Genomic DNA, 25764 nt, shown 5'->3' on the forward strand with positions numbered 1-25764 from the left:
CTCCTTCCTTCCCCCCAATCTTATTCTGGGATAGATTTGAGAAATAGCTGAGCACGGGTTGTCAGTGCGGGGGTTCCTGTGGTGCCCCCCCCCCCAATCCTCAGACTAGGAAGTTGATAGAAAAGTTAGAGTAACCACACTGTCTTGTGACAGGTCCCTGGCAGAGAGAGACGCATCGTCCCTCCTTGGAGCCTGACGACTGCTGGGGAAGGGGAGCTCAAAGCAGAATGACATGGGGACAGGTGGATAGAGAAATGGGATGTGTCAGGCAGCCCAGGTGGAGGTATGGTGTGTAACTAGAGTTTTCCTGCCTGGACCACAGTCAGGACAAATCTTTGTCACCCGCCATTCCCACAGCTGCTCAGACCCAACCAAGTAAACACAGAGACTTATATTGCTTACAAACTGTATGGCCGTGGCAGGCTTCTTGCTAACAGTTCTTATATCTTAAATTAATCCATTTCCATAAATTTGTACCTTGCCACATGACTCGTGGCTTACCAGCATCTTCACATGCTGCTTGTCCTGGCGGCAGCTGGCAGTGACTCCTTCCGCCTTCCTGTACTTTCTTTTCTCCTCTCTGTTAGTCCCGCCTATACTTCCTGCCTAGCCACTGGCCAATCAGTGTTTTATTTATTGACCAGTCAGAGCAACACATTTGCCATACAGAAAATCCCACAGCAATGGTGTGTCTGGAGCATGTTCCAGTGTTGGTAAAAGGCAGACAATGTGACACAATCCCCCAGCTCCTGACTGCATTCCATCCCCCAAATGCCTGTGTTCCTAGCCCTGTGTTCCCTGGTCTATACTCTCCCCTTTTCATCTGCAGCCATGCTAGCCTTTTCTTTATTTTCAAGTGAGTAGAGAAATTGGGGTTCAGCCCAACTCTGCTGCTGATGGCCTGGTGTCTTAGTTAGGGTTTTATTGCTGTGAAGAGACACCATGACCACAGCAACTCTTATAAAGGAAACCATTTCACTGGGGCTGGCTTACAGTTCAGAGGTGTAGATCATTATCATCATGGTGGGAAGCATGGAGGCACACAGGCAGACGTGGTGTTGGTGATGTAGCTGAGAGTTCTACATCTGGATCAGCAGGCAGCAAGAAGAAAGAGACACTGGGCCTGCCTTGAGCATTTGAAACCTCAAAGCCCACTCCCAGTGACACACTTCCTCCAACAAGTCCACACCTCCTAATAGTGCTGCTCCCTGTGAGCTTATGGGGGCCAATTTCATTTAAACCACTACACCCGAGCAGGCTTAAGTCTGTCCCTTCACCCCAAGAGCCTGAAAGAGCCCATTGTGTCAGGCTGAAAGAAAGATGATCACAGTCAGCATTGGTGGCACATTCTGGCCACTAAATGTAAAGTTATGTCTGGGGCCCCGTATAGACCCTTAAGCCAAGCATAGGGCCCTGCTCACCAATCCTGTGCTCCACAATGGCTTCCATACTCCAGAAAGTACAGAAGCAAGTGCTTTAGAGGCTCTCAGGGATTCTTCTGCATTCACGGCCAGTGTCCATGCCAGGATGCCAACAGGCTAGAGCCCCTCAGGCTCCGGGAGGCCCCAGCAACCATGCTGGTGGGACTGGGTTCGCTGGTGCAGATTCTTAAATGGACAGCCGAGGGGCCACTGTACTTGTCACTGGCAGGGAGCTTTAGGGGTGCAGAGCTGGTTCTTGACTGAGTCCACAACAACCCAGGGGCCCCTGCCTTTGGGGACAGTAGGCATTCTCTTTGCAATCACCTCCCCTTTCCTCTACTCTTCAGGCCTCAGAAGACGGTCACTATCCCAGGTTCATTACCTTTCTGTGAGATTTTGGCTATCAAACAGGGAGAGAACTTTCCAGGCATGGTGGCACACACCTTTAATGCCAGCACTCCAGAGGCAAAGGCCAGCAGATCTCCGAGAGTCTGAGGCCAGCTTGGTCCACAATGTGAATTCCTGGACAGCCAAGGCTTTCGTGAGAGACCCTGACTTGCTGGGGGGTGGAGGGCAGCTTCCTCCCAATGTCAATGTTGTGTAAAGTATTTCCTTCCAGAAGGACTGACTCCTACTTCCCCCGAAGGTGCCTCCCCCTTTTTAATAGTATGGCAATGCCATAGACATTATTTTAGAACTTTGTTGAATTTCCACCTTGTTACAACCTTTGTAGCTGGTGTTTGCCTTCATGGAAGTCTTCTCTGTTTTCTTTTCAGGTCTGTCTACATCCTCCCCCTCACCTCTGCCTCCCCACCCCTCCTCTCCTCTCCCAGTATCCTGACCCTCAAGCCCTTACAGCTAATGTCAACGATCTCCCTCCTGTGCACCCCAGTTCCCAAAAGGATGACTTGGGAAGGCTCACGGAAACGTTGAGGTCACTTTGGTTGAGGTCACATTCTCCTTTGTCATCGAAAACATTCTGCTCCCCCCTCCCCGTCCTTTCAGCTGTCTTCTGTTTCCCTCAGCTGCATTTGCTCTCTCTCACTGTCTCGACCCATTTCTGCATCTGTTCTCCCTCCTCCCCACCCTTCCTTTCCGCTCCCTCCCCTCCCTCCACTTCCAGTCCTTCCTTTCTTTCTTCTCACCCCTTCCCACCCTTCCTTTCCTTCCCCCCTCTCCCCTTCCCTTTCCTCCTTTCTTTTCCTTCTTCTGGGCCCTTTTGTACTAAGCATTGGTGGCACACACCATTTAAGGGACACACACACACACACACACACACACACACACACCTCGCATAGAATGAGTTTACCCTCAGAGTGTGGCTATTCAGAGAAGCAGGCAGAATACATTAATTAATAAGAGCAATGTAATTAGATATGCAGGAGACAGGCAGTGAAAAGAGAATTTCTAGCTAGTGAGTGAGTTAACTCAGGCCAACTGGGCACCTTCTAAACAGAAGGAATACTGTGTCCTGCATGGCCATATGGAAAAGCTTGGTGTGTGGAGGAAGCTTCAGTCAATTTTAGAAATTGATGAACCATCGAAGTGAGTGATAGAGGGATCAGATAAGGATGTAATGGATGACTAATAAGGCAGTAAACCTGAATGGGGGAGGAGGCAAGGGATACTGATAACTGCAGCAAAGCTAGGCTGCCAGAGAGAAGAGAAAGCATGCAGGGTTTGGAGTTCTGGCAGAAGGGACTGAATGCTTGGATTCTGACTTCACTTCTGTCGCTGTGACAAATTTCCTGGCCGGAAGCTGAATACGGGGGAAAGAGTTTGGTGTACTGTCACAGATTAGGGTCTGTCATTCTGGGGAAGTCAAGGCAGGGACTTGTCACATCACATACACATTCAAGAGCAGGAAAGTGGAAATGCATCCATGCCGCCTGCTGCTGCTTCTGGTCCCCTTAGCTTTTTTCGCTCTCACACCTTCTCACATCGATTAAGAACAGCCATGCAAGCAGCCAACCTAGTCTACATAATTCCTTGTAAAGACTGCCTTCCCAGGTGATTCTAGGTCCGGTCAAGATGACTGTTAAAACTAACCAGCAGAGGGCACTGTGTACATCAGATTGTATCTGGGGCAAATGTGCTCAAGAGTTTGCAGTGAGGACAATTAATCCTCCCTGGTGTCTCTTCCCAAGCTTGCCTCACTAGACCTGAATTCCACTTTGCTTCAGTCAAATGCATCAGACCTCCACTTTGCTGCTAGAATCTTGGGGCATCTCCTCATCTTTTCTCATCCATCTGCCCCAGGATGCTTTCCAGGAAGCTGAAGTTAATACTTACTGCTTTCCATAGCGTATTGAGTGGGGCCGGGGCTGACTGCCATTATTCATTGCTAAAGCTCACAGTATGTGCTTCCCTCATCCAGCAGGAATACCGACCTCCCTTAGCACCTGACCGTCTCAGGACACTGCATCTTTCTGTCTAAAGCCCCTACAATCGTCACATTCTTCTCTCTACTAGACTGTAAGTCTGGATCAGGGTTGGAGCACTGGGCCAGGGCTCTGAGTTCACCATCAAATACATTTTCTTAGATTTCATACTTCTTTTCCATCAGATTGCATCTCTTTAAAATTAAAGCTCATATCGAGCTTTCTGAAGGTTCAGATTTCGATGAAGTGTGTACATAGGACTCACACCAAGGGGAAACAGTTGAGTCACTGTAGCCTCCTACCATCTGGTTTAGAAACGGGATCCACACCCAGCTGAGGAGCGGGGGCCACTCCCCTCTTCTTTGAGCTGTGTGTTCTCACTCTGCTGCCCAAAGCTCACATTCCAGTATTTGGAGATCAAGGAACAAGCATTGTCTCTGGACATTCTCCTGCAGGTGGCCTCTTAAACAGACCATCTACTGAACACTCTGCTGGGTCCCCAAAGGCCACCCTTGCCTAGTGTCCATCTCTGTCTGGCACCCAGGACACCCACTGTCTCTCAGCAAACCCTGCTAAGTGGTGTCCAGCCTCCTTACTCACTGGCCCTCCTCCTCCCCCACCTGCACACTCCTCCTTTGCACCATCTCTCAGGCTGTCCTCCCTGCATGGACCCACCTGAGTCTCCTTTAGAGCCCAGCCATGTTTCTGAAGCTTTCCCGGACACCTTCTGTTCAACTCCATTCCCTTCCATCATTTGTACATCACACTTAAACCTGTGGGTGAGCACATCTCTGAGCTTCCCTTATTCCTTGGCCACAGACTGCAGAATCCAATGGATAAGAGGCAGCTCACAGGCTGGGGCAGCTACCAATCTTCCTGTGCCTTTACTGTCTCCTTGTGGTGGATTGCATGTAGTACATGATTCCGGTGTGTAGGAGCTGTAACTGCCACCAGCAACTCTTTATCCAGACTGAGTAGGTAAGGGGATGGGGCCTTTGTTATCCAAAGGATTCTATGGCCTTATGCTTGTCAGGCTAGACGCACAAACCAGGTCACTCTCCTTTCTTTCCGCTCACCCTTGTTAGAACTTGGGAGACTGCTTTCCCCTGAGAAAATGGACCAGTGAATTCAATGAGGGATTTAAGTTGGCTGAAATCAATATTGAAGATCCTTTCTCCAACCCCACCATATCCTTTCCTTCTGAGCTAATGGAACAGGCTTGTGGAAGGCGTTCAGTTTACCCGGGGCACATGGACACTCACTCTGGACAAGCAGCCTCGGGTGTATGAGCTCCAGTCCTCAGCTGCCCCCACCTGGGAGCCAGGTGAGAACTCTTACTTGTGTCCTTGTGGGTGGTGCCTGAGCATCTCCCCTCCCTCTTATAGAGTGAATGCTAAAGCTACATCCTTAGTGAGTGTTTCCATTTCTCCTCACACAGTCCTAAGACATTGCTTGTCAGAGAAAATTCCCATTGCTTCATGAAGCTCAAAGAAAAGAACAATAAAAAGGTTTTTTCTCAAAGAACTGATGGATGAGGATTCAAAACAGAAATATGTAGCTAGAAACCGTCCTTGGAATTTACTTTTACACCCAGAAACAGGTGACTCTTCCTTTTATACCATAGAACACTGTACAGTGAGCGGAGCTTGGGCTCTCTCAGCCTGGCAGGGCAAAGGAAGCAGAACTGGCTGACACAGGCAGAGCATCCACTTCCAGATGACCCCTTGCTAATGTGAAACCAAGTGGGGCTTCCTAGGTTATAAATGGCCTGCTTGAAAATGGAGCTTGTTTCTCTCTCCTGAAATTGTAGTAACCAGGAAAACAATCTTAGGTTTGCTTTGTTGTATAGAACTTCAGCATGGTTTTGTCTCCTGATCCTCGTACAGGAGCTCAGTCCCAATCAATGTCATCCTACGAACATTAATTAATGTGGGGTGAGAAAGAAGTAGTGATGCTGGATGTGACTTTCATGTTGTCTGTGATACCAAAAGGAAGGTGAGTTACTACGTAGTTGTGACAAGAGACAGTTTTCTTTCCTCTATACTGTGTCTCCACAGCTCCCTCAGGTTGATGATGTCTGGTTGAGCAGACAGGGCCTCTTTCAACTGTGGGTTCTGTAGTCAGCTACTTACTCTGTTACTGACTCTGAACAAGATGTTGTCTGTGACCTGGTGATGCTGAACTGAGGCACCCCAGGTCAGTCATCTAGTCCATGTTTGGGCCCACATCCATGGGAGTGACATTCTGTTTCTAGTCTGACTATGGCCTTACTTGGATATAGAAAGGAAAGCTGTAATCAAGATTCACCAAACCAACCTTCTCTGGATTAGGCATGAAACCTTTTTATTGTTCTTTCTTTGAGCTTCAGGAAGCAATGGGAATTTTCTCAGACAAGCAATGCTTTGGAACTGTGAGAGGGGAAATGGAAACACTGATGAAATTCTAAGTTACAGGAGGCTCTGCTCAGTTCACCACCAGAAACTGAGCCTTTGGTCACAGCAGCTGAGGCACATAGCACACAGCCTGTGTGTCTCTGGGCAAGTGCTCAGGGCAAAAGTTTGGGACTGGGTCAGTGCCTGGCAAGGCTTTGGTGACCAGAAGACAAGTTGGCCAGTGTGTCAAAGGGAAGTGTAGGAGATGGGTTGTGTCTTAGACCCTTTCTGGAGGACCTGACAATTTCAGGGCCATGTCCCTGCCATGCTCACATTACTGAGTCTTTGTGTTCAGTGTCTCCTTGTACTGCTCCACTAGTGACCCGATCCACTGTGAAGTTTTCTGTCTGGCTTCCTCCCAGCTGACAGGTGGCTCATAGCCCAGATCTCGCTGAGCTTTCTTGTAGGAGAAGGTGAACACAGTATTTAATATTGTGACCATATAGCGATTAAAAGGAGGCTGGTAATTGTAGATTGGACGCAGCAGGAAGCTCACAGTTTCCAACAGGAAAGCAAGCCAGTAGAGCAGGGGCAGAGGAAGGCTCCAACTGGAATCAAGGCGGAGGCCCCAGTCCTTGCTCAAGGCATAATATAAATCATCATAGCTTTGGTGAGGGGTTTCATCTGAGATGTAGTAGAACTGACCTTGGATGTTTGGTGACTTCTTGGGGTCTCGTAGGCCCCTGGCTGCCAGAATGTGTGCCCAGGCTGCATTACTCACAAACACTGGGTTGACCACAGAGAATTTGGCAAAATTGTCAAGTGTGCCATTATTCTTGAGTGCTCTATTCACTGTGTATGAAGTATGTTGGCTCCCTTCCCCATAGATGAATGGGAGTCTTAAGGCACAAGTATGCAAAGTGCTACCATCTTTCAGGGTGCACCCATTGGCTGCCAGCACTGCCTTCTCAGCCATCTTTTTGCTGTATGGGTAAGGATGAGATGATGTGCTTTCATGATTGTCTTCTTCACAGCCATTCTGGATGATGTCCTTGTAGGAGTTTGGTCCAGCCACAGCCACTGAGCTGCTGTAGATGAAGACTGGGACACTGGCTTCCACACAAGCATCCAACAGGAGCTGAGTACCTGAGTATGGGAAGTTCACCATTACTGTTAGGAAAGAAGCTGAAGGGGCCACTGTGGAGTCAGATTCATCCCATCTCAAACCCAATGGAAGGACTACTACAGATCTAAACACATTCTTACTTGATCTTGATTCAAATTGCCATTCTATAGCCACAGAATAACCCCCAAATTAAAAGAGGTGACATTTAGATTCTGAAAAGCAGGGGATTTCTAGGTTTCTGAGTTTATAGAGATATCTCTCTCTTTTTCTCCATCTCTCCCCATCTCTATCACTGTCTTTCTCTTTCTCTCTCTGTTTGAATATAATTATTTTTCTTTTCAGTGTTGGATTCACAACTAGGCTCTTCCACATGGTAGACAAGGACCCTCCCACTGAGCCACTGTCCCAGTAAGCTTTCTGTTGCTGTGATAAACACCAGGACCAAAGGAATGTGGGGAGGGAACAGTTTCTATGGTTTCTATGTTCTCATGGCAGTGTGTCACTGAAGGAAGTCACCCAGGAGCAAAGGCAGAAACCATGGAGGAAAGTTCTCTACTGCTTTGCTTCCCATGTGCTCATCTTGTTTACCTGTATAACTCAGGACCACCTGCCTAGGGGTGACACACCCCACAGTGAGCGTGCCCTCCCATATTCATCACTGATCCAGAAAATAACCCACAGATATGACCCCTGGCCAATCTGATGGGAGCCATTTCTTAGATGAAGTTCCCTCTTTTCAGGTGATTACTATTAATCAAAAAACCAGCATTTTTATTCTGGAAAGGACTTCCCTAGATTTTTATTCTGGGAAATTATTCCTTTATGCTGTCTAGAAACTGACATCAATAAATTCCCATTATATTGAGGATGTTGCTCAGTGATTAAGCCTTTGCATTGTGTGCAAGGTTTGATCCCTGAGACAATAAAAAAAAATCCAAAAAGGCTCCTTCCCCAAATAAAAGCAAAGTTTCACTTATTTTCATGCATTTTGTTTAATTAAAGGAGGGCCAGTTTTTAATCCAAAAATTCAAGATACCGTAGTCTCAGAACTAGTTCAGAATTTACAGCATGCCCACTCAGGTATAGTATAGAGGCAATATGTCTTTATCTTATTTTATTTTATCTTATTTTTCAGATAGACTCTTATTCCTATGCAGTCCAGAGTGGGCTCCAAGGTATCATAATCCTGACTCAGCCTCCTGAGTGCTAGTATTACAGAATGGCACCACTATGTCTAGGCATGCAGTATACACTCATAATTAGATATTAAAGGCTAGTGTTTTTTCTCCTTTAGTAAAGACTAATACAGAACTGAGAATCTGAGTATTCATAGCACCCACCTGCAAGGGAGGGTATGAGAGAAGTAACCAGGTAGAACTAATAGGGATCCTTTTGAGTTGGTAATGGCCATCCCCAAATAATTAGTTGATTTGGAAAAGGAGCCCAAGTCACTAAATTTGGAGGTCATGTGGAGGATACATGCCAGACAGGACCTTGGAAAACCATGATACTAAGAAGACTCACTTTTTTGGGGGGTTCAGAGTGATCATATTATATAGTAAAGTCCTTTACTAAAGCATATTGCAAATCTACTTTCTGAGGGACTAAGCATTTAGGGATGAAGATCTGAGGAGGAGTCTTTCTGCCTTGGCTAGGACCAGTCTTCAAGAGTGGACTAACACTGTGGCCTTGTAAAAATTGGAAAACTGTTGCTGTAAATAAACAGCTGCTGGATCATTCTTCACCCTGTGGAGTGGCTTAGATAGCTCTCTACAGAGGAAAGGTCAGGGTCTGGTCCAGAGAGGTAGTAGATGAATAAACATCAAGCAAGTGCAGATGAAGTCTACTCACTATGGCATGGAAGAGCAGGAGAACTTTCCTGGCATTTGGAGTGTCCTGGATGTGGCTTTGTGTTTTCTCTCCTCGAACTACCTGTGGGGCCTCTGTTCCCTCCTCTCTCAGCCCAATCTCTTCTTCTAAACATCAAGGACAACTGCCCTGAGTTCTGCTAGCTGGGCTGGGAAGCAGAGGCATCTGACAGACCCAGAGCACAGCAGGTGTTCCATGGCTGGCACTTCCCTGTCCCATGTCCTCATTCCATGTCCCCAAATGGTCCTATTTGACCATTCTAATTTTCCCAAGCTCTCCATATCCTCCTGAGACACTGTACCTATTATGTTGATATCCAAGACGGTCTGTCTGGGAATGGCACCCACGATGTCAATGGAAGCAGCGGTGTGGATGACAACAGAGACGCCCTGGCAGGCTCTGCTCAGGCACTGGGCATCCAGAATGTCTCCCCTCAGCACTGTCACCTTGGCTTTTGTCTGTAGCTCTGAGGAACACAAAGCAGGTCATTGGGAAGCTTTCTGCACAGGTATGAAGTTTCCAGACACAGTATCAATGACCTAGGGCTCCAAGGGTAGTCATAGTGAGGAGATCCTGGGGAGGAGGACTTTCTACTGAAGGAACAATAATTGCTCAACAGTCAGAATGTATCATTTGTAGGGAAGGAGGAAGCATCTGTGTCTATCCTTCCCTTTGTATAAAATGAATCTGAGCAGTGAGATGTGATTTGTGCTTTGCTCATAAAAACAGAGTTATGGAAATTCATACGGTGATTTAAACAATCAGAGAGATGGTGGTAGTCAAATGTAAAAAGGGAGAATTAGGATTTAATTGATAGAGAATTATGGGGGACCAGCCCCCACTTTTATGACCAGGGTAGTCTTGAGCATGGAAAAGTGGGAAATATTTAGATAGAAAGAGATACCTAGATGAAGAGAAGAAAGACTGAAACACAGGATAGCCTCGGGAAGGCCTGGGTCAAAACTCACCAGCCCAGAACTTTATTGAAAAGGGCTTTTTATAACAATGACAAGGGGTGAGATGAAAGACCTCCCCCTTGCTAGATACAGCCAAATGAAGAACCTTCCAAACATTATTGGAGAAATTATTTTGGCCACTCCACGTAGTTAAAAGGATATTTATTTAATGGCGTAACTCACAAATTAAGTAATGGGTAGGTCGCAGGGTCTGGGGAAGGTGTAACGCAGTCCAGCGGTGTTCTCCGGAGCTCTGTACAGTCCACCTTCACCGTTCAGCATCCCGGCACCCAGTGAGCACACAGAGAGAGCGCTGGCCCATCTAGCTCTCGGGTATGGCTAAAAATCTGTTGAGTTTACTATATTCCCTGTATCTTGGTACAATATCAACTGTTACCATTGCAACTATCTGCCTGGGCTCAGAATTTGCCTCTGGGATTTCTGGCCACTTTTTCTAGTGTAATAACAGAGATTCATATGTCATTTTATTTTAAATAATAATAAAGTTGTTTTATGCTATTCTACTTTACTTTAAAAACAGCTAAATTGGAGCTGTTCTGGGAAACAACACATGGTTCTCCACCATCTTAACTAAGTGCAATCAGGCAGCTGGCAGCCATCTTTGATAGGGTTGGAGAAGAGGGAGGTCATGTGACTTCATTGCCATCTTAACTAAAGGTAACACCATGGAGTGGGCCTATCAAGGAGGCAACAACAGGTGTCCAAGATATTTTAGATTAAGATGTATTTTTGTATGAAAATTCCTGTCCTATTCTGAAAATAAGGTTTAAGGAAAATAAGATGTAAAACAATGCTAATTTAATGATGTATTAAAGCAAGGAGATCAGATATAGATTCCTAAATCTGTCTCTGTTGGCCTGAACATGCTGAAGTGTAGGTAAAGAGAGACCCTTTGCTAGACTGCTTACATTTTTTCTCTTAGTGGTATATCTTGGCAGGGCCCACTGAAATGTATCCACATCACCCTTTTTGTTTGTTTTAAGATGCTCTGAATGGGCAGGGTTTGGAGAGAGAGACAGGAATGGGGCTTCTCAGACCATGCAGGGATGAGATGGAAGTCCCAATTGAACAAGAAGACCCTTGCAACTGTTGTTTGTCGAAACTCTGAGCATTATTACATGTAACACAACAATACTGGCCCAGTATCTTTGTGTGCTAATCCTTTCTTTAATAGATAAAATTTAATTTGACAATGGATTCCAGATAAGTGTAGCCCAAGAACTACTATTTCTAAACTTATTTGTTGCTCAAGTGTGTCTTAAGGTGTGTGGACACTGAGTTGTGGTGGTTTGCATGAGAATGGCTCCCATAGGTTCATGTATTTGAATACTTGGTCGCCATTGGTGGAAATGTTAGGGGGCGTTGCCTTTGAGGAGGCAGTGTGTCCCTGGGTGTGGCCTTTGAGGGTTAAAAGACTTTAATCATTCCCTGATAGATCTCTGCCTTGGCTTGTGGGTCAAGACATGAGCTCTCAGCTATTACTACAGTGCCATGCTGCCTGCTGGCTGCCCTGCTCCCTGCCATGATAGTCATCAGCTCCAACTCTCTGGAAACCATAAGTCCCCAACAATCTCTTTCTCTACATGTTGTTTTGGTTATAGTGCCTTAGCCATTAATAGAAAAGTAACTAAGACAGGCCTCAATCACCTTCTTTTTTCCACAGGTTCATATCAGACCAGCTCCAGGTATTGGTTCATCTTGGGAAGGAAGGACAATCAAAATCAAACTATAGGCTGTCTGATATGAGATTTTATACAGACCCTATCTGACAAAGCCAGGGGATGGGTGGATAGGATCCAAACAAAGGGGTTGAATGAACTCTGGAGAGTATGGAGGAAGAGATCTGTTCAAGATGGCCTCACACTGGGATCAAGGGTCCTTCACAAGCTACATCCACAGAAGGATGTGAGAATGGAGCAGCTGGGAAATGATATCAACCCAGTGCTTGCACTTGGCCTGGGGTGGGGGAGAGATAGAGAAAAACACAAGGTGCCTCTCCAGCATCTGTAGATACTTTCTTTGAGGATGGGAAAGACATTGGAGGAAACCCCATGACACATATGAAGTCCACCTGGCCCTCAGTCTGCTTCTATCCTGTGTATATGCTCTCTAGTCCCCCTCTCCCTCTCCCTCTCCCTCTCTCTCCCTCCCTACCAACTTCATCAATTTACCTTTACATTATATTCACTTCCTGCTATGAATTTCACTCTCTCCTAGTCTTAAATAAAAAGAAACTACAAAGCCGAAAGGGAATGTTCAAAGGAGGCAGGTTCCCACTGCTCAGGTCTCTAGTTTAACAATCTTTTGCTAGTGTTGCACAATATTGCCATGTGGAGACAGTTTAAGACACAAAAGCTTCCAGCAAGGAGAAAACTGATCTGCAATGTCTACATAGGAGAGCAGCCTGAAGGCCCAGGCCCTGCCCATGGCCATGTTCTCTAGTTCTGGGTCACCCAGAATCCACTTTTTCCAACTATGCAGTGCCTTTGATGCTGTCTCAACTGTGATTGTTCCTGCTGAGGCTCTTCACAGATCCACCTGTTTCTTACTTGGTGACAAGAAAGCCCTCCCCATGCCCAGTCCATGTTCACCATCTTCCAGGTCACTTACTGGATAATTCCTCCCTGTGTTTTGGAGTGAAGGATCTGAACAAAGCCCTGACCTCCTTCAGCTCTTTCTCCTGAGCCAACAAGCGGATGATCCTCTGGCCCAGAAACCCTCCTGCTCCTGTCACCAGGCAGCTCCACCCCGGCATGGTCAACACAGGAAGCAGATCACAGTGGTCACAGGTGTGGTATAATGTCACCCTGGGGAGGGATAGAAAGAGAGGTGCAATGGGTACAGATTCATGGAGTTTTTATTATGATGACATAGTAGAAAAAGATGTCCTCAAGGTGGTTCTTGAACATTTCTCTCATAACATAACTTCCATGATTCTAAAATGTCTGGGTCTTCAACCAAACAAGCAAAATATCAGTTCTGCAGCAGACACCAGATGTGCAACCTCTAAGTCAGGTCAGCTCTGACATTGAGACACTGTCAGACCTCACATGTCAGGCTGTGCCCCAAGTTTGTCCCTCTCACATGAGATGCCACTTCCAAGCCTCAGACTGTCTTACCTGTGCTTCTGAGAAAGCGTGCACACACTGAAGTCCTTCAACCCCTCACTGCATATGGTTAGTTCCTGCAGCTCCTCTTGGACTTCAGGGACTAAAGCTTACATCCATTAGCTTCCTATGAACGATACTACAAAGGGTATGGAGGAAGCAGAGCACAGGCTGAGGAATGGGAAAGGGGAATAAGGCTTCTACATTCTTGTTTGATATACTAACCTCCAAGAATGTCTATCTATTCAGCTACCCAGGATCTTAGGAAGCTGGGCCTTCTTGCATCAGTTGATAATCAAGACAATGCCCCCCAGGTCAATCTGATTTAGGCAATTCTTAAGTTGAGGAGTTGAGGTTTCTTTTTTTCAGATGACTAGGTTATGTTTTGTACAACCAAGGCTAATCAAACATGGCCAAAAGAGTATTTGCTCCATGTATTAGCTCTAATACTCCTTGTAATTATTTTTTATAAATTTCTCTGTTCCACAACATCTTTGAGCAGCTCACAGTTAACTGCAGAGCATGCATATGCTCATCTGAAAGACATGACATTATTTATCGGAATAAGCAGCCTCTGATCATTTGTTTGCTGGTTAGTTTGTTTAGATAGACAGCTGTAGGTGAGCAAATTGCCTTATGGTAGAGACTCTCTATGGCTGGACCAATTTACAGCCCAAAGGCGCATGTAGCCAAGGATATCTATAAATGCAGGCCAACACAAAGTTGAGAATTTACATGGAACATTATGGAAAGTTCATTCCATTTTTGACTCCATTTTGGGGTGACTGTGAACTTTGTTGGTGATCAAGTCTGGTTGCAGTTTCCAAAGTTTGGACATATCTACATGAAAGGGGCTCACGGCTTTTCTATTGGTTAAGGTGCATACAGAATCCAGTGTAGGTCCCACATGGGGCTATTTTCACAGTCTTTCTTTATAAACACAACACCATTTACTCTAGACACAGAGAACATATATATTGTATTTGTTCACACTTTGAATGCCTACTATATATTATCTGAAAGTTGTGTAGACATGTATAGTACACACTTAGGTTCTAGAATTAGATAGGTGGATATTCTCCAATTAGAGACATGGTTCCTTTTATAATACAGTAAGAACAAGAGAGGCAATCATTATACAAGAAGCCCATTGAAGGATGATTGTGAACTTTTAATCTTCATTCTACCAACCCTCACCTTCCCTACTAAAGCTTCCCTTGAGACTCTGTCGATACCTTGGTTTGACAGTATCTCATAGGACATAGTATGCTCCAAGCTGACATGTACTCTTTCCATCTAATATGTAGCTACAGGAGACACAGCTTTCTTGTATGCACTCTGTGTGAACATTTCAGTTTCTATAATTCTTTTTTAACATATTTGTTTCCTTTTGTTGAAATAGATTTTTTTCTCACATAATATATCCTGATTATGGTTTCCCATCCTTTAACTCCTCCTGGCTTCTTCCATCTCCTCTCCCCCTGGATCCAGCCCATTTCTGTCTCTTACTAGAAAGTAACCAGGCTTCTATAAGATAATAATGATATAAAATAAAATATAATGAGATAAAACACAAACTAACACATCAAAATTGAATGAACAAACAAGAAATGAAAAGAACCCAAGAGAAGGCACAAGAAACAGAAACCCATTGGTTTGTACATTCAGCAATCTCATAAAAAAACAACTGGAAGCTATAATATATTTGCAAAGTACCTGATTTTATCAAACAAGTCTTTCACTTGTTTGGAAAGAGTTATCCCAAGATACAATAAATTATCTGAGGTTATTGTGAAGGGTATTGTTTCCCTGAATTCTTTCTCAGTGTTTTTGTCATTTGTATGTAGGAGGGCTCTTGATTTATGTGAGTTAATTTGGTATCCTGCTACTTTCCTGAAGGTGTTTGTCAGCTGTAAAAGTTATCTGGTGGATTTTTATGATCATTTAATACTATCCTATTATCTGCAAATAAAGATATTTTGACTTCTTCTTTTTCAAGATGTATTTCCTTCATCTTCATCAGTTGTGTTATTGCTGTAGCCAAGACTTCAAGTACTATATTGGATAGGGATGGAGAGAATGGACAGCCTTGTCTTATTCCTGATGTTAGTGGAAAAGCTTTGAGTTTCTCTTCATTTAAGTTGATGTTGGCTATCTGTTTCCTGTATAATGCCCTTATTGAGTTATGTATGTTCTTTTAACTCCTGAACTCTCCAGAACTTTTATCATGAAGAGCTGTTGGGTACTGTGAAAGGTGTTGTCTACATCTAACGGGATGATCCTGTGGTGTTTGGTTTTCAGTTTGTTTATATGGTGGGTTACATTTATCAACTAACATATGTTCACCCATCCCTGCATCTCTAGGCTGAAGCCTACTTGATCATGGTGGATGATCTTTTTGATGTGCTCTTGGATTCAGTATGTAAATATTTTATTCATATAGGAAACTTCTGTAGCTATTTCTTTGTGGATATTTATGTGGTGTTGGTATGAAAGTATCTATAGCCTTGTAAAACAAATTGGGCACTGTTCCTTCTGTTTCTATTTTGTAGAATATTTTGATGAGTATAGGTTTATAGGTGTGTGGATTAATGTCTGGGTCTTCAATTCTTTTGGCAATCCTGGGGTTTTTGTTTTCCCATATAAAATTGAGTATTGTTCTTTCCAGGTCTGTGAAGAATTGTGTTGGTATTTTGATGGGGATTGCATTGAATCTGTAGATTGCTTTTGGTAAGATTACCATTTTTACTATGTTAATCCTGCCTATCCATGAGCATGGGAGATCTTTCCATTTTCTGACATCTTCTTCAGTTTCTTTTTTCAGGGACTTAAAGTTCTTGTCATACAGGTTCTTCACTTGCTCAGTGAGAGTTACCCCAAGGTATTTTATATCATTTGTGGCTACTGTAAAGGGTGATGTTTCTCTGATTTCTTTCTCAGCCAGTTTGTCATTTGTATATAGGAGGGCTACTGATTTTTTTAAGTATATCTTGTATCCTGCTATGTTGCTGAAGGTGTTTATAAGCTGAATGAGTTCCTTGGTCGAATTTTTGGGGTCACTTATGTATACTATAATATCATCTGCAAATAGTGAAAGCTTGACTTCTTCCTTTCCAATTTTTATTCCCTTAATCTCCTTATGTTGTCTTATTGCTCTGGCTAGAACTTCAAGTACTATATTAAATAAGTATGGGGAGAGCAGATAGCCTTGCTTTTTTCCTGATTTTAGTGGAATTGCTTTGAGTTTCTCTTCATTTACTTTGATGTTGGCTGTAGGCTTGTTCTAAATTGCCTTTATTATGTTTAGGTATGTTCCCTGTATTCCTGATCTCTCCAAACCTTTATTATGAAGAAATTTTGGATTTTGTCAAATGCCTTTTCATCATCTAGTGAGATGATCATGTGGTTTTTTTTCTTCCAATTTGTTTATATGGTGTATTACATTGATGGACTTTTTATGTTGAACCACCGTTACATCCCTGGTATGAAGCCTACTTGATCATGGTGGATAATTTTTTGATGTGTTCTTGGAGTGTGTTTGCCAGTATTTTATTGAATATTTTTGCACCAATGTTCATGAGGGAGATTGGTCTGTAGTTCTCTTTCTTTGTTCTATCTTTGTTTTACTTGGGAATCAGGGTAATTGTAGCCTCATAAAATGAGTTTGATGTTCCTCTTGTTTCTATTGTGTGGAACAATTTAAAGATTATTGGTATTATCTCTTCTTTCAAGATCTGGTAGAATTCTGCACTGAAACCATCTGGTCCTGGGCTTTTTTTGGTTGGGAGACTTTTAATGACTAATTTTATTTCTTAGGGGTTATTTATCTATTTAAATAGTTTATCTAGTCTTGATTTAACTTAGGTATGTGGTACCTATCCAGAAAATTTTCGATTTCTTTTAGTTTTTCCAGTTTTGTTGAGTACAGGATTTTGAAGTATGACCTGATGGTTTTCTGGATTTCCTCAGTGTTAGTTGTTATGTCTCCCTTTTCATTTCTGATTTTGCTAATCTGGATTCTCTCTCTCTCTCTCTCTCTCTCTCTCTCTCTCTCTCTCTCTCTCTCTCTCTCTGTCTTTTGTTAGTTTGGATGAGGGCTTGTCTATCTTATTGAATTTCTCAAAGAATCAACTCTTTGTTTCATTGATTCTTTGTATTGTTCTCTTTGTTTCTGTTTATGGATTTCAGCTCTCAATTTGATAATTTCCTGGTGTCTATTCCTCATGGGTGACTTTGCTTCTTCTTGTTCTAGGACTTTCAGGTATGCTGTTAAGTCACTAGTGTGAGATTTCTCCAACTTCTTTATATGGGCTTTGAGTGCTATGAATTTTCTCTTAACACTGCTTTCATAGCCTCCCATAAGTTTGGGTATGTGTTATATTCATTTTCATTGATCTCTAAGAAGTCTTTAATTTCTTTCTTTATTTCTTCCTTGACCCATTGGTGATTCAGTTGAGCATTATTAAGTTTCCATGAGATTGTAGGCTTTCTGTAATTTTTGTTGTTGTTGAAATCTAACTTTAAACCATGGTGATCTGATAGAACACGAGGTTATTCCAATTGTTTTCTGTCTGTTGAGATTTGCTTTGTGCCTGATTGTATGGTCAATTTTAGAAATGGTTCCATGGGGTGCTGAGAAGAAGGTATATTCATTTTGTTAGGATGGAATGTTCTGTAAATATCAATTAAGTCCATTTGAGTCATAACATCAGTTAAGTCCCTTATATCTCTGTTAGGTTTTGATTTGGGAGCTCTGTCCAGTCGTAAGAGTGGGGTGTTGAAGTCTCCCACTATTAATGTGTGGGGTTTTGTGTATGATTTAAGCTTTAGTAATATTTCTTTTACATATGTGGGTACCCTTGTGTTTGGGGCATAAATGTTCAGAACTGAAACTTCATCTTGGTGGATCTTTTCTGTGATGAGTATGCAATGTCATTTTTGATCTCTTTTGATTGCTTTTAGTTTGAAGTCTATTTTGTTAGATATTAGGATGGCTACACCCCCTTGCTTCTTAAGACCATTTGATTGGAAAGTCTTTTCCCAGCCTTTTATTCTGAGGTAGTGTCTATCTTTGAATTTGAGGTGTGTTTCTTGTATGTAGCAGAAAGATGGGTCCTGCTTTTGTATCCATACTGTTAGCCTGTGTCTTTTTATAGGTGAATTAAGTCCATTGATATTAAAGGATATTAGTGACCTGTGATTGTTAATTCCTGTGATCTTTTAGTGGTTATGTGTGTGTACTTCTCTTCTTTGGGGTTTACTGCCGTGGGGTTATCTATTGACTATGTTTTTGAGAGTGTGTCTGACTTCCTTGGGTTGGAATTTTCCTTCTAGTGCTTTCTGTAGGGCTGGGCTTATGGATAGGTATGTTTAAATCTGGTTTTGTCTCTGAATGTCTTGTTCACTCCATCTATCATGATTGAAAGTTTTGCTGGGTATATTAGTCTAGGCTGGCACCCATGGTCTCTTAGTGTCTGCATTACATCTGTTCAGGTCCTTCTGATTTTTGAAGTCTCCATTGAGAAATTGTGTGTTATTCTGATGGCTTTGTCTTTATAACTCACTTGGCCTTTTTCCTTTGCTGCTTTTAATATTCTTTCTTCATTCTGTAGGTTTAGTTGTTCAATTATTATGTGGTAAGTGGACTTTTTTTGGGGGGGGGGTCTAGCCTGTTGGTGTTCTATAGGCTTTTTGTATCTTCATAGGCATTTCCTTCTTTAAGTTGGGAAAGTTCACTTCTATGATCTTGTTGAATATATTTTCTGTGCGTTTGAGTTGGTATTCTTCTACTTCCTCTATCCCTATTATTCTTAGGTTTGGTCTTTTCATGGTGTCCCAGATTTCCTGGACATTTTGTGTTATGACTTTTTTGGCTTTGGTATTTTCTTTGACTGATGAATCCATTTCCTCTATAGTATCTTCCACACCAGTTATCCTCTCTTCCCTGTCTTGTATTCTGTTGGTTATGCTTGCATGTGTGTTTCCTCTTCATTTACTCAGATTTTCTATTTCCAGCATTCCCTCTGTTTGTGTCTTCTTCATTGTTTCTATTTCCCTTTTCAGGTCTTGAACTGTTTCCTCACCTGTTTAATTGCTTTTTCATGGTTTTCTTTAAGGGATTTATTGCTTTCTTCCAATTTATTTGTCTTTTCCTCTATTTCTTCCAATTTTCATTTGCTTTTTTTCATTTCTTTATTGATTTCTTCCACTTTTTGTTTATCTTTTCCTCCATTTTATTTTTCACCTTTTCTTGAAAGGCCTCTAGGATCTTCATGATCCTATTCTTAAGGTTGCTTTCTTCTGCTTGTACTACCTTGTGATGTTCAGGTCTTGCTGTGGAGGAGGGTTAGGTTCTGGTAATGCTGTATTGCTCTTTCTTTTGTTGTATGTACTTCTGCTTTGTCGTCTGCCCATCTCCTCCACCAATGGGCCAGAAAGTGCCCGTGTCTGTATGAATTGCTGTTGGTCCACTCTGTACTTGTTGTGTCTGTGTCTCAGGGGGCTCTTCTGGGTCTAAGATTAGCTTTTTGTCTAATTGGAGCAGGCAGATTCTGTGTCTCAGGGAGCTGCTCTAGGGTCAACTCAAGATAGTTGATTCTGTGAGTCACAGAATTTTTTGGTCTTCTCAGGACTCTTCATCCAGTCAGAGCTGACTAATTCTGTGTTTCAGGAAGCCACTCTTGGTCCACAGAGTGGTGACAGATTCTACTTCTCAGAAAGCCACTCTTGGTCTAATGAGGGCTGTCAGATTCACTGTCTGCTGAGGTTACTCTTGGTCCAATGACAGTTCTTTGTCCAATGAGAGCTCTCTCTAGGCCCAATGGCAGTTCTCTAGGTCTGAATAGTGCTCGGGTTGGTTTCCAAGCCTCAGGATGTGACTGGGGTCTCAGGAAGATGAGAATGGGGGCAGGGAGTGTAGATTACAGGGTCTGCTGCTGACAGTCTTGGTGAACAGGGAACCTTCCCACAGGAGCCCCGCCTGCTGGCCGGCAACTGGGGCTGAGTTGGGTGGGGGTTCTCAAGTCTATTTTCTCAGCTATTAATATGGCTACACCAACTTACATCTGTTTTCTTGCAGTATCTTTTACCATCCTTTTATCCTTAAGTGATGGCTATCCTTGATGTTGAGGTGTGTTTCTTGGATCTGCAGAACAATGGATCCTGTTTTACATCCATTCTGTTAGTCTATGTCTCTTGATTGTGAGATATCAATCAACAGTGTTTGTTGATTCTGGTAATTTTGGAGGAGGTGGTGGTGGTGGTGGTGTTGGTTGTGTAGTGTGTGTGGCTCCCTTCTTTTGATTTGTTAGTCCTGGATTATTTATCCCTTGTGCTTTCATGGGTGTAGTTAAACTCTTTAGGTTGGAGTTTTCCTTCTTACACATTCTGCAGGGCTAACTTTGCAGCAGATATTGGTTAAATATGGCTTTCTCATGCAATATCTTGTTTTCTTCATCAATGGTGATTGAAAGTTTTGCTAGGTATGATACTGTGGACTTGCATCTATGGTCTTAGAGTCTTAAGTTCATCTCTATGGGCTCATCTGGCTTTTAGAGTCCTATTGAGAAGTCAGATGTCATTCTGATAGGTATGCCTTTATGGGTAGCCTGCTGCAGAGCTGGGGATGAAACTGGGAGAATGGATCTGGAGGAGTGGATGGAAAGTGAAACCTGAAGCTTACCTACCTGCTTTGATGTCCTATTGATTCACCAGCAGGGCCTGGCTTGGCTGGCTAGATCCCAGGAAATACCAATTGTATTGGGAACTGAGATAAAGCAATGAGTTGGGGGAACAAAGTTTGGATGGATAGATTTGTGTGATGGACTGGAGATGAGGACAAAGAAGAGGAGTAGGCTGCAAGGTTGTCTACTACAAAGATGAGGGTGAAAGTTGGAGGTTTCTACTTGGAGAAGATGGAGGGGTAAGGGTCTTCAGTTAGCCTTCCTGCATGTCTGGCTGGAGTGACCTCAAGTTCCCAGGGAGTTCTCATGTAGTTGGGTGCTGGGATTAAGTGATGAGTAGGGAAGGACTTTGGAGGAAGATCTACAATTAGCCTACCTGCTTCACTGGGGTAAGTCCCCTTTTAACACTTATTTTTATGAGTATCAATGCCAAGGATTTTTCTCCTTCTTTAGAGATTTGTGTATAAAATATTGTATTCTTGCTGGCGATTAAACCAAATGACTTTGGCCTTTTATCAGGTATATTTGTGTGTGTGTGTGTGTGTGTGTGTGTGTGTGTGTGTGTGTGTGTGTGTATGTGTGTGTGTGTGTGTGTTTTAAAGGACAAACACTTTGGAAAATGCAATTTATCTGAGCATATGTTTAAACATAGAAGCCCAGGAAGAAATTTCACAAATATCTTATTCTTCTTTCGACACAGACCTGCCCCAAAGTATCAAGTACTAATCCTAGATTATCCCCTTTAAACTAAAGCTTCCTTGAATCGTTAACAATAGGTTTTACTTACAGTCCCTCGAATGGTAGTGTATCACCAAATGTTGTCTGTCCTACATTGTTCTTTCCCTCTAATCTGTAGCCAGCACTGATTAGAGCATATTTCTTACCGGTAGTTTACATATATGTTCTTAACTCTGGTCAGAAGGTCTTTTTTCAGTTGGTTCTTCCTCCTGCCACTGGTAGTTGGGGGTATTTACAAGGACCCAGTATTATTCCTTTCCAACTAGCAATGTTAGGAACGTTTCAGTGGGTAAGAGCATTTGCTGCTCTACAAGAGGACCCAAGTTTGATTCCCAGCATTCACATCAGGTGGTTCACAACCCCTTGTAACTCCAGTTCCTGGTGACCCATTATCAACCTCTGATCTTTGCCTTCATCTGTACTCACATGTTCACATTCCCACACACAGGCATGCATTAACCTACATACATAACTAGATGATTTTAAAAACGATGGCTTGAGAAACAGTTTTACTTCTAACTTTTCTCACTTCTCTTGCCTTGGCCTGTTCTTTACCTACTTTACTTTTTAATATCCTTTCATTTTTTCCAACATGTTGGAATGAGTCCTGTGACTTTCCCTCTGTCTGTCCTTAGTGTCTTCTTAATTAATTTCATGTTATGACCCATACAGGAAGCTGAAAGAGTAAAATCCAAATTCTGCATCCTTCATCTGGTTTTTGCATCATTGAAAATGCATGGAGTACCCCTGATCATGAATATATATAATGTGCTGGTCAATGTTTTGATCATCATGAGCCTGTGTAGGAGGACATAGCAGCAGTCTCACCTGGGACAGGCCATTAGCACAGATAGGGACAGTTGGGTAGTCCCTATTCTCCAGAAAAATGAAACAATTTTTGCACAACATACTTCCTATTTTCTAAAATTTCTCTGCATGGTCCTTCCTCATGTGGATAGTCTCCTTGGAGACCAAGAATCCTAAGGTCATTGATATTCTTACATAGTTTTATTCTTGGAAGGCAGATCTGAAGCTGCAGATGACATTTAAACAGACAAACTGAATTCTTAGCTCCATCTTGCATTCAGTCTGCCTTTCTCTCCTTTTTGTTTAGTTTGTGACCATAGGCTACAGGATGGTGCCACCTGTATAGCGAGTCTTTTCTGGTTTGTTAATCCTTCCTGGAAATGACTTCCAGACACAGCAAAAGGTGTACTTACTAATGACCTAGGTCTTTCTTTCTTTCTTTCTCTTAATTTTTTTAAACCTTATAGATGTTTTGACTGAATGTATGTCTTTATATACATTGTGTACAGGGACCGCAGAGGCCAGCAGTGCATGTCAAATCCCCTAGAACTAGAGTGTTAATATATACAGTGGAGTCCATTGGAGAAGACTAGTTTTTCCTTTTCAAATGGGTACTGATTGCAGATAGCTTTCTGGTTAGAAGTGCCAATCATCCTGATCTCAGCGTGGAGACCTTGTCTGACTGGAACTGTGCAGATACTGTGTGTGCTGCTACAGTCTGTGAATACATATGTGCAACAGTCCTGTTGTGTCTGGAGAACACTGTTTCCTTGGAGTCATCCATCACCTCTGGCCCTTACACTCTTTTTGCCTCCTCTTCTTCATAGGTCCCTGAGTACCGATGGGAGGGTTTGATAAGAACATTGCATTTAGGACTGAGTACTCCAATGTTTCTCACTCTTTGAACACTGTCTAATTGTGTTTCTCTGTGTAAGCTCCTTTTTACTGCAGTAGACACTTCTCTGATAACGGTTGAGTGAAGCACTGGTCTAGGGGTCAGAATGTCATAGACAGTCATTTTATTGCTGCTTTCCCTTAACAGAACAATAGTATTTGATTTCCCCTTACACTCATGGCCTATCCAGCCTCATGTTCTTGGTCATCTGAGCAGTGTCAGGAGTGGGTTCCATCCCATGTAACTAGAGAGTGGTTGGTGATTCCTAGAACAATGGTTCTACTATTGCTCCAGCATATCTCACAGGCACGTTACATTGTACATCACAGGGTTTGTAGTTGGGTTGATGATTGCTTTTCTCCTGGGTGGCATTCACAGGATCTTCTAGAACCATGAATGCTAGTCAGCAGGGTGAAGCCAGTAAACAGGCACAAGCTCAGCCTTCCTTTGTGTTCAAGGAGATATATAAGTGTTGTCTTCAGCAATAGGGCCTTACAGTTGGTTTGTGGAGAGCAACAAATAGTCTTGGCAATAGCCTGAAATGGTTGGGGGTTTCCATGGGGTCCTGTTGGATAATGGCTCACCTAGATATAACTCATTCCTGGAACTGGAAGTTTCATTTGGTATTGTAAGATGTCTAGTTGGTCATTGTGTCTCCCATTACTAGGTGACACCATCTGTATTTCTTACATATATGTATATATCTCAGAAAGGTTTTTCAGTAGCAGGATTCTATATAACCCCCGAGGAAGAATGTTAAACAGCTAATCAGAGATTAGTAGCTGTAGAGCCCATTGACAATGGACCATTCCTCAGAGTTGGCATTGAACTCAACCTCTATGTCCCTGGTAACACTAGAAAGGTTAGCTCTGCCACTCCTTAGGTCTCCAGATCAAAATAATGAAATACTTCTGCCCCTGGATGGAGACATATTATTCTGATATGCAGCAAAGATTTGAACTTTGAATTCTTTCTTAGTCTTGCTGGGCCTGTTAGTGGCCAAAAATCCACTCCCCAAGGAAAACAGATTCTCTTGAAGGTGGGTAAAGGAGATGGGAGAAACAAATGGCTCCTTAATGATACAATATTCTTCTCTTTCCAAGAAACTCATCTCCCATGTAGCTGCTTTTAGTGCTTCTATTGCATAGTGTAACAGAGTCTGCTCACTTTTCTGAGTGACTCAGAAAAATGTAACTTTTCCTTTTCTTCTATCCCTTCTTTTTTTCAGATACTGGCTGTGGTGGTTTGAAAAAAATAGCCCCCCAAAGTGAGTGGCACTCTTGGCAGGTGTGGCTTTGTTGGAGTAGGTGTGTACTTGATGGAGGAAGGGTGTCACTGTGGAGGTGAGCTTTGAGGACTCATAAATGCTCATCTACACTCAGTGAGACAGTCCACTTCCTGTTGTGAGTCAAGATGCAGGAACTTTCAGCTCCTTCTCTAGCACCATGTGTGTCTGTGTGCTGCCTTGCTTCCCACCATGATGATAATGGACCAACACTCTGAAGTGTAAGCGAGATACCACAATAAAATATTTTCTTTTATAAGAGTTGCTGTGGACATGGTGTCTCTTCACGGCTATAGAAATCTTAACTAAGACACTGATCAAAGCCTGGCCATGATTTCTCTAATGCTCTCTGGGCTTTCTCACTCTTTTTATGAAGCCCTCATATTGTACCATACATCTTTTTGCTCCCTTGTATTGCTGAACATGCCAGTTTACATATTCAAACAGTATAACTTTCATTCTGTCTGTTCTCCATCGCCCTCCTGCTAGCAGTTGTTGGCATTTATAACTTGCCTGTCACAGCATTTTTCTTTTAGACCTTAATAACATCATTCTCAAGTTTCATATATTTACTAGATTAGGACCCCACCTTTCTCTTCTACCAATGTTCTCATCACTCATATAGGAAGGGAAGTTGTTTACATTTTAGTAGTTTGTGAAATACTTTAAAGCTGAAAAAATAGGCATATATTTTTATGCAGTACATAATCAATATCCTTTATTGACAACTTTCTCTCATATATTTTAAATAAAAAATTAACTGACTGTTTTGTATATTCTGTAAAATCCACACCAAGTCATGGTGATATTTTATTTGTGCTGAAATGTGATTTTATTTGTATGTTAATAAATAATGTTGCCTGGAGATCAGAGGTAATATCCATTAAGCAAAAGTCTGGTATGTTAGCACATGCCCTTAATCTGACCACATGGCAGGCAGAGTCTCTATGTGGTCAAGGACACAGCCAAGCAAGGTGACCTGAACTTTTAATCCCAGTACCAACCATAGAGACCTGGAGGTCTGTATAGACAGACAGTGATGAGGAAGTCATGTGGTTAGGTTTAGAGCCAATGAGAAGGCAGAACAGAAAGGCAATAAAAAGA

The 25764-nt window shown here is 42.8% G+C and overlaps 1 protein-coding gene across 6 annotated transcripts in view; it reads right to left on the minus strand.

The window, feature by feature from the left end:
• Window positions 1-6119: 6119 nt before the first annotated feature.
• LOC102926315 (NADPH-dependent 3-keto-steroid reductase HSD3B3-like) overlaps window positions 6120-25764 on the minus strand; it is a 79729-nt gene continuing 60084 nt past the window's right edge. For 3 of the 6 annotated variants that reach the window (XM_076574667.1, XM_076574665.1, XM_076574668.1), the window contains exons 2-4: window positions 12757-12953; window positions 9471-9635; window positions 6120-7320 (exon numbers count right to left, since the gene is read on the minus strand). In XM_076574667.1, the coding sequence (XP_076430782.1) occupies window positions 6509-7320; window positions 9471-9635; window positions 12757-12901 (1122 nt within the window). In that variant the 5' untranslated portion in view covers window positions 12902-12953 and the 3' untranslated portion in view covers window positions 6120-6508. Of the gene's footprint in view, window positions 7321-9470; window positions 9636-11793; window positions 11844-12756; window positions 12954-13265; window positions 13393-25764 lie in introns of those variants that run through there. The other 3 variants (XM_076574666.1, XM_076574669.1, XM_076574670.1) reach the window with 3 other exon arrangements.

Source organism: Peromyscus maniculatus, chromosome 6 (genome assembly GCF_049852395.1).
Source record: "Peromyscus maniculatus bairdii isolate BWxNUB_F1_BW_parent chromosome 6, HU_Pman_BW_mat_3.1, whole genome shotgun sequence".
In the NCBI taxonomy this organism is placed as follows: domain Eukaryota; kingdom Metazoa; phylum Chordata; class Mammalia; order Rodentia; family Cricetidae; genus Peromyscus; species Peromyscus maniculatus.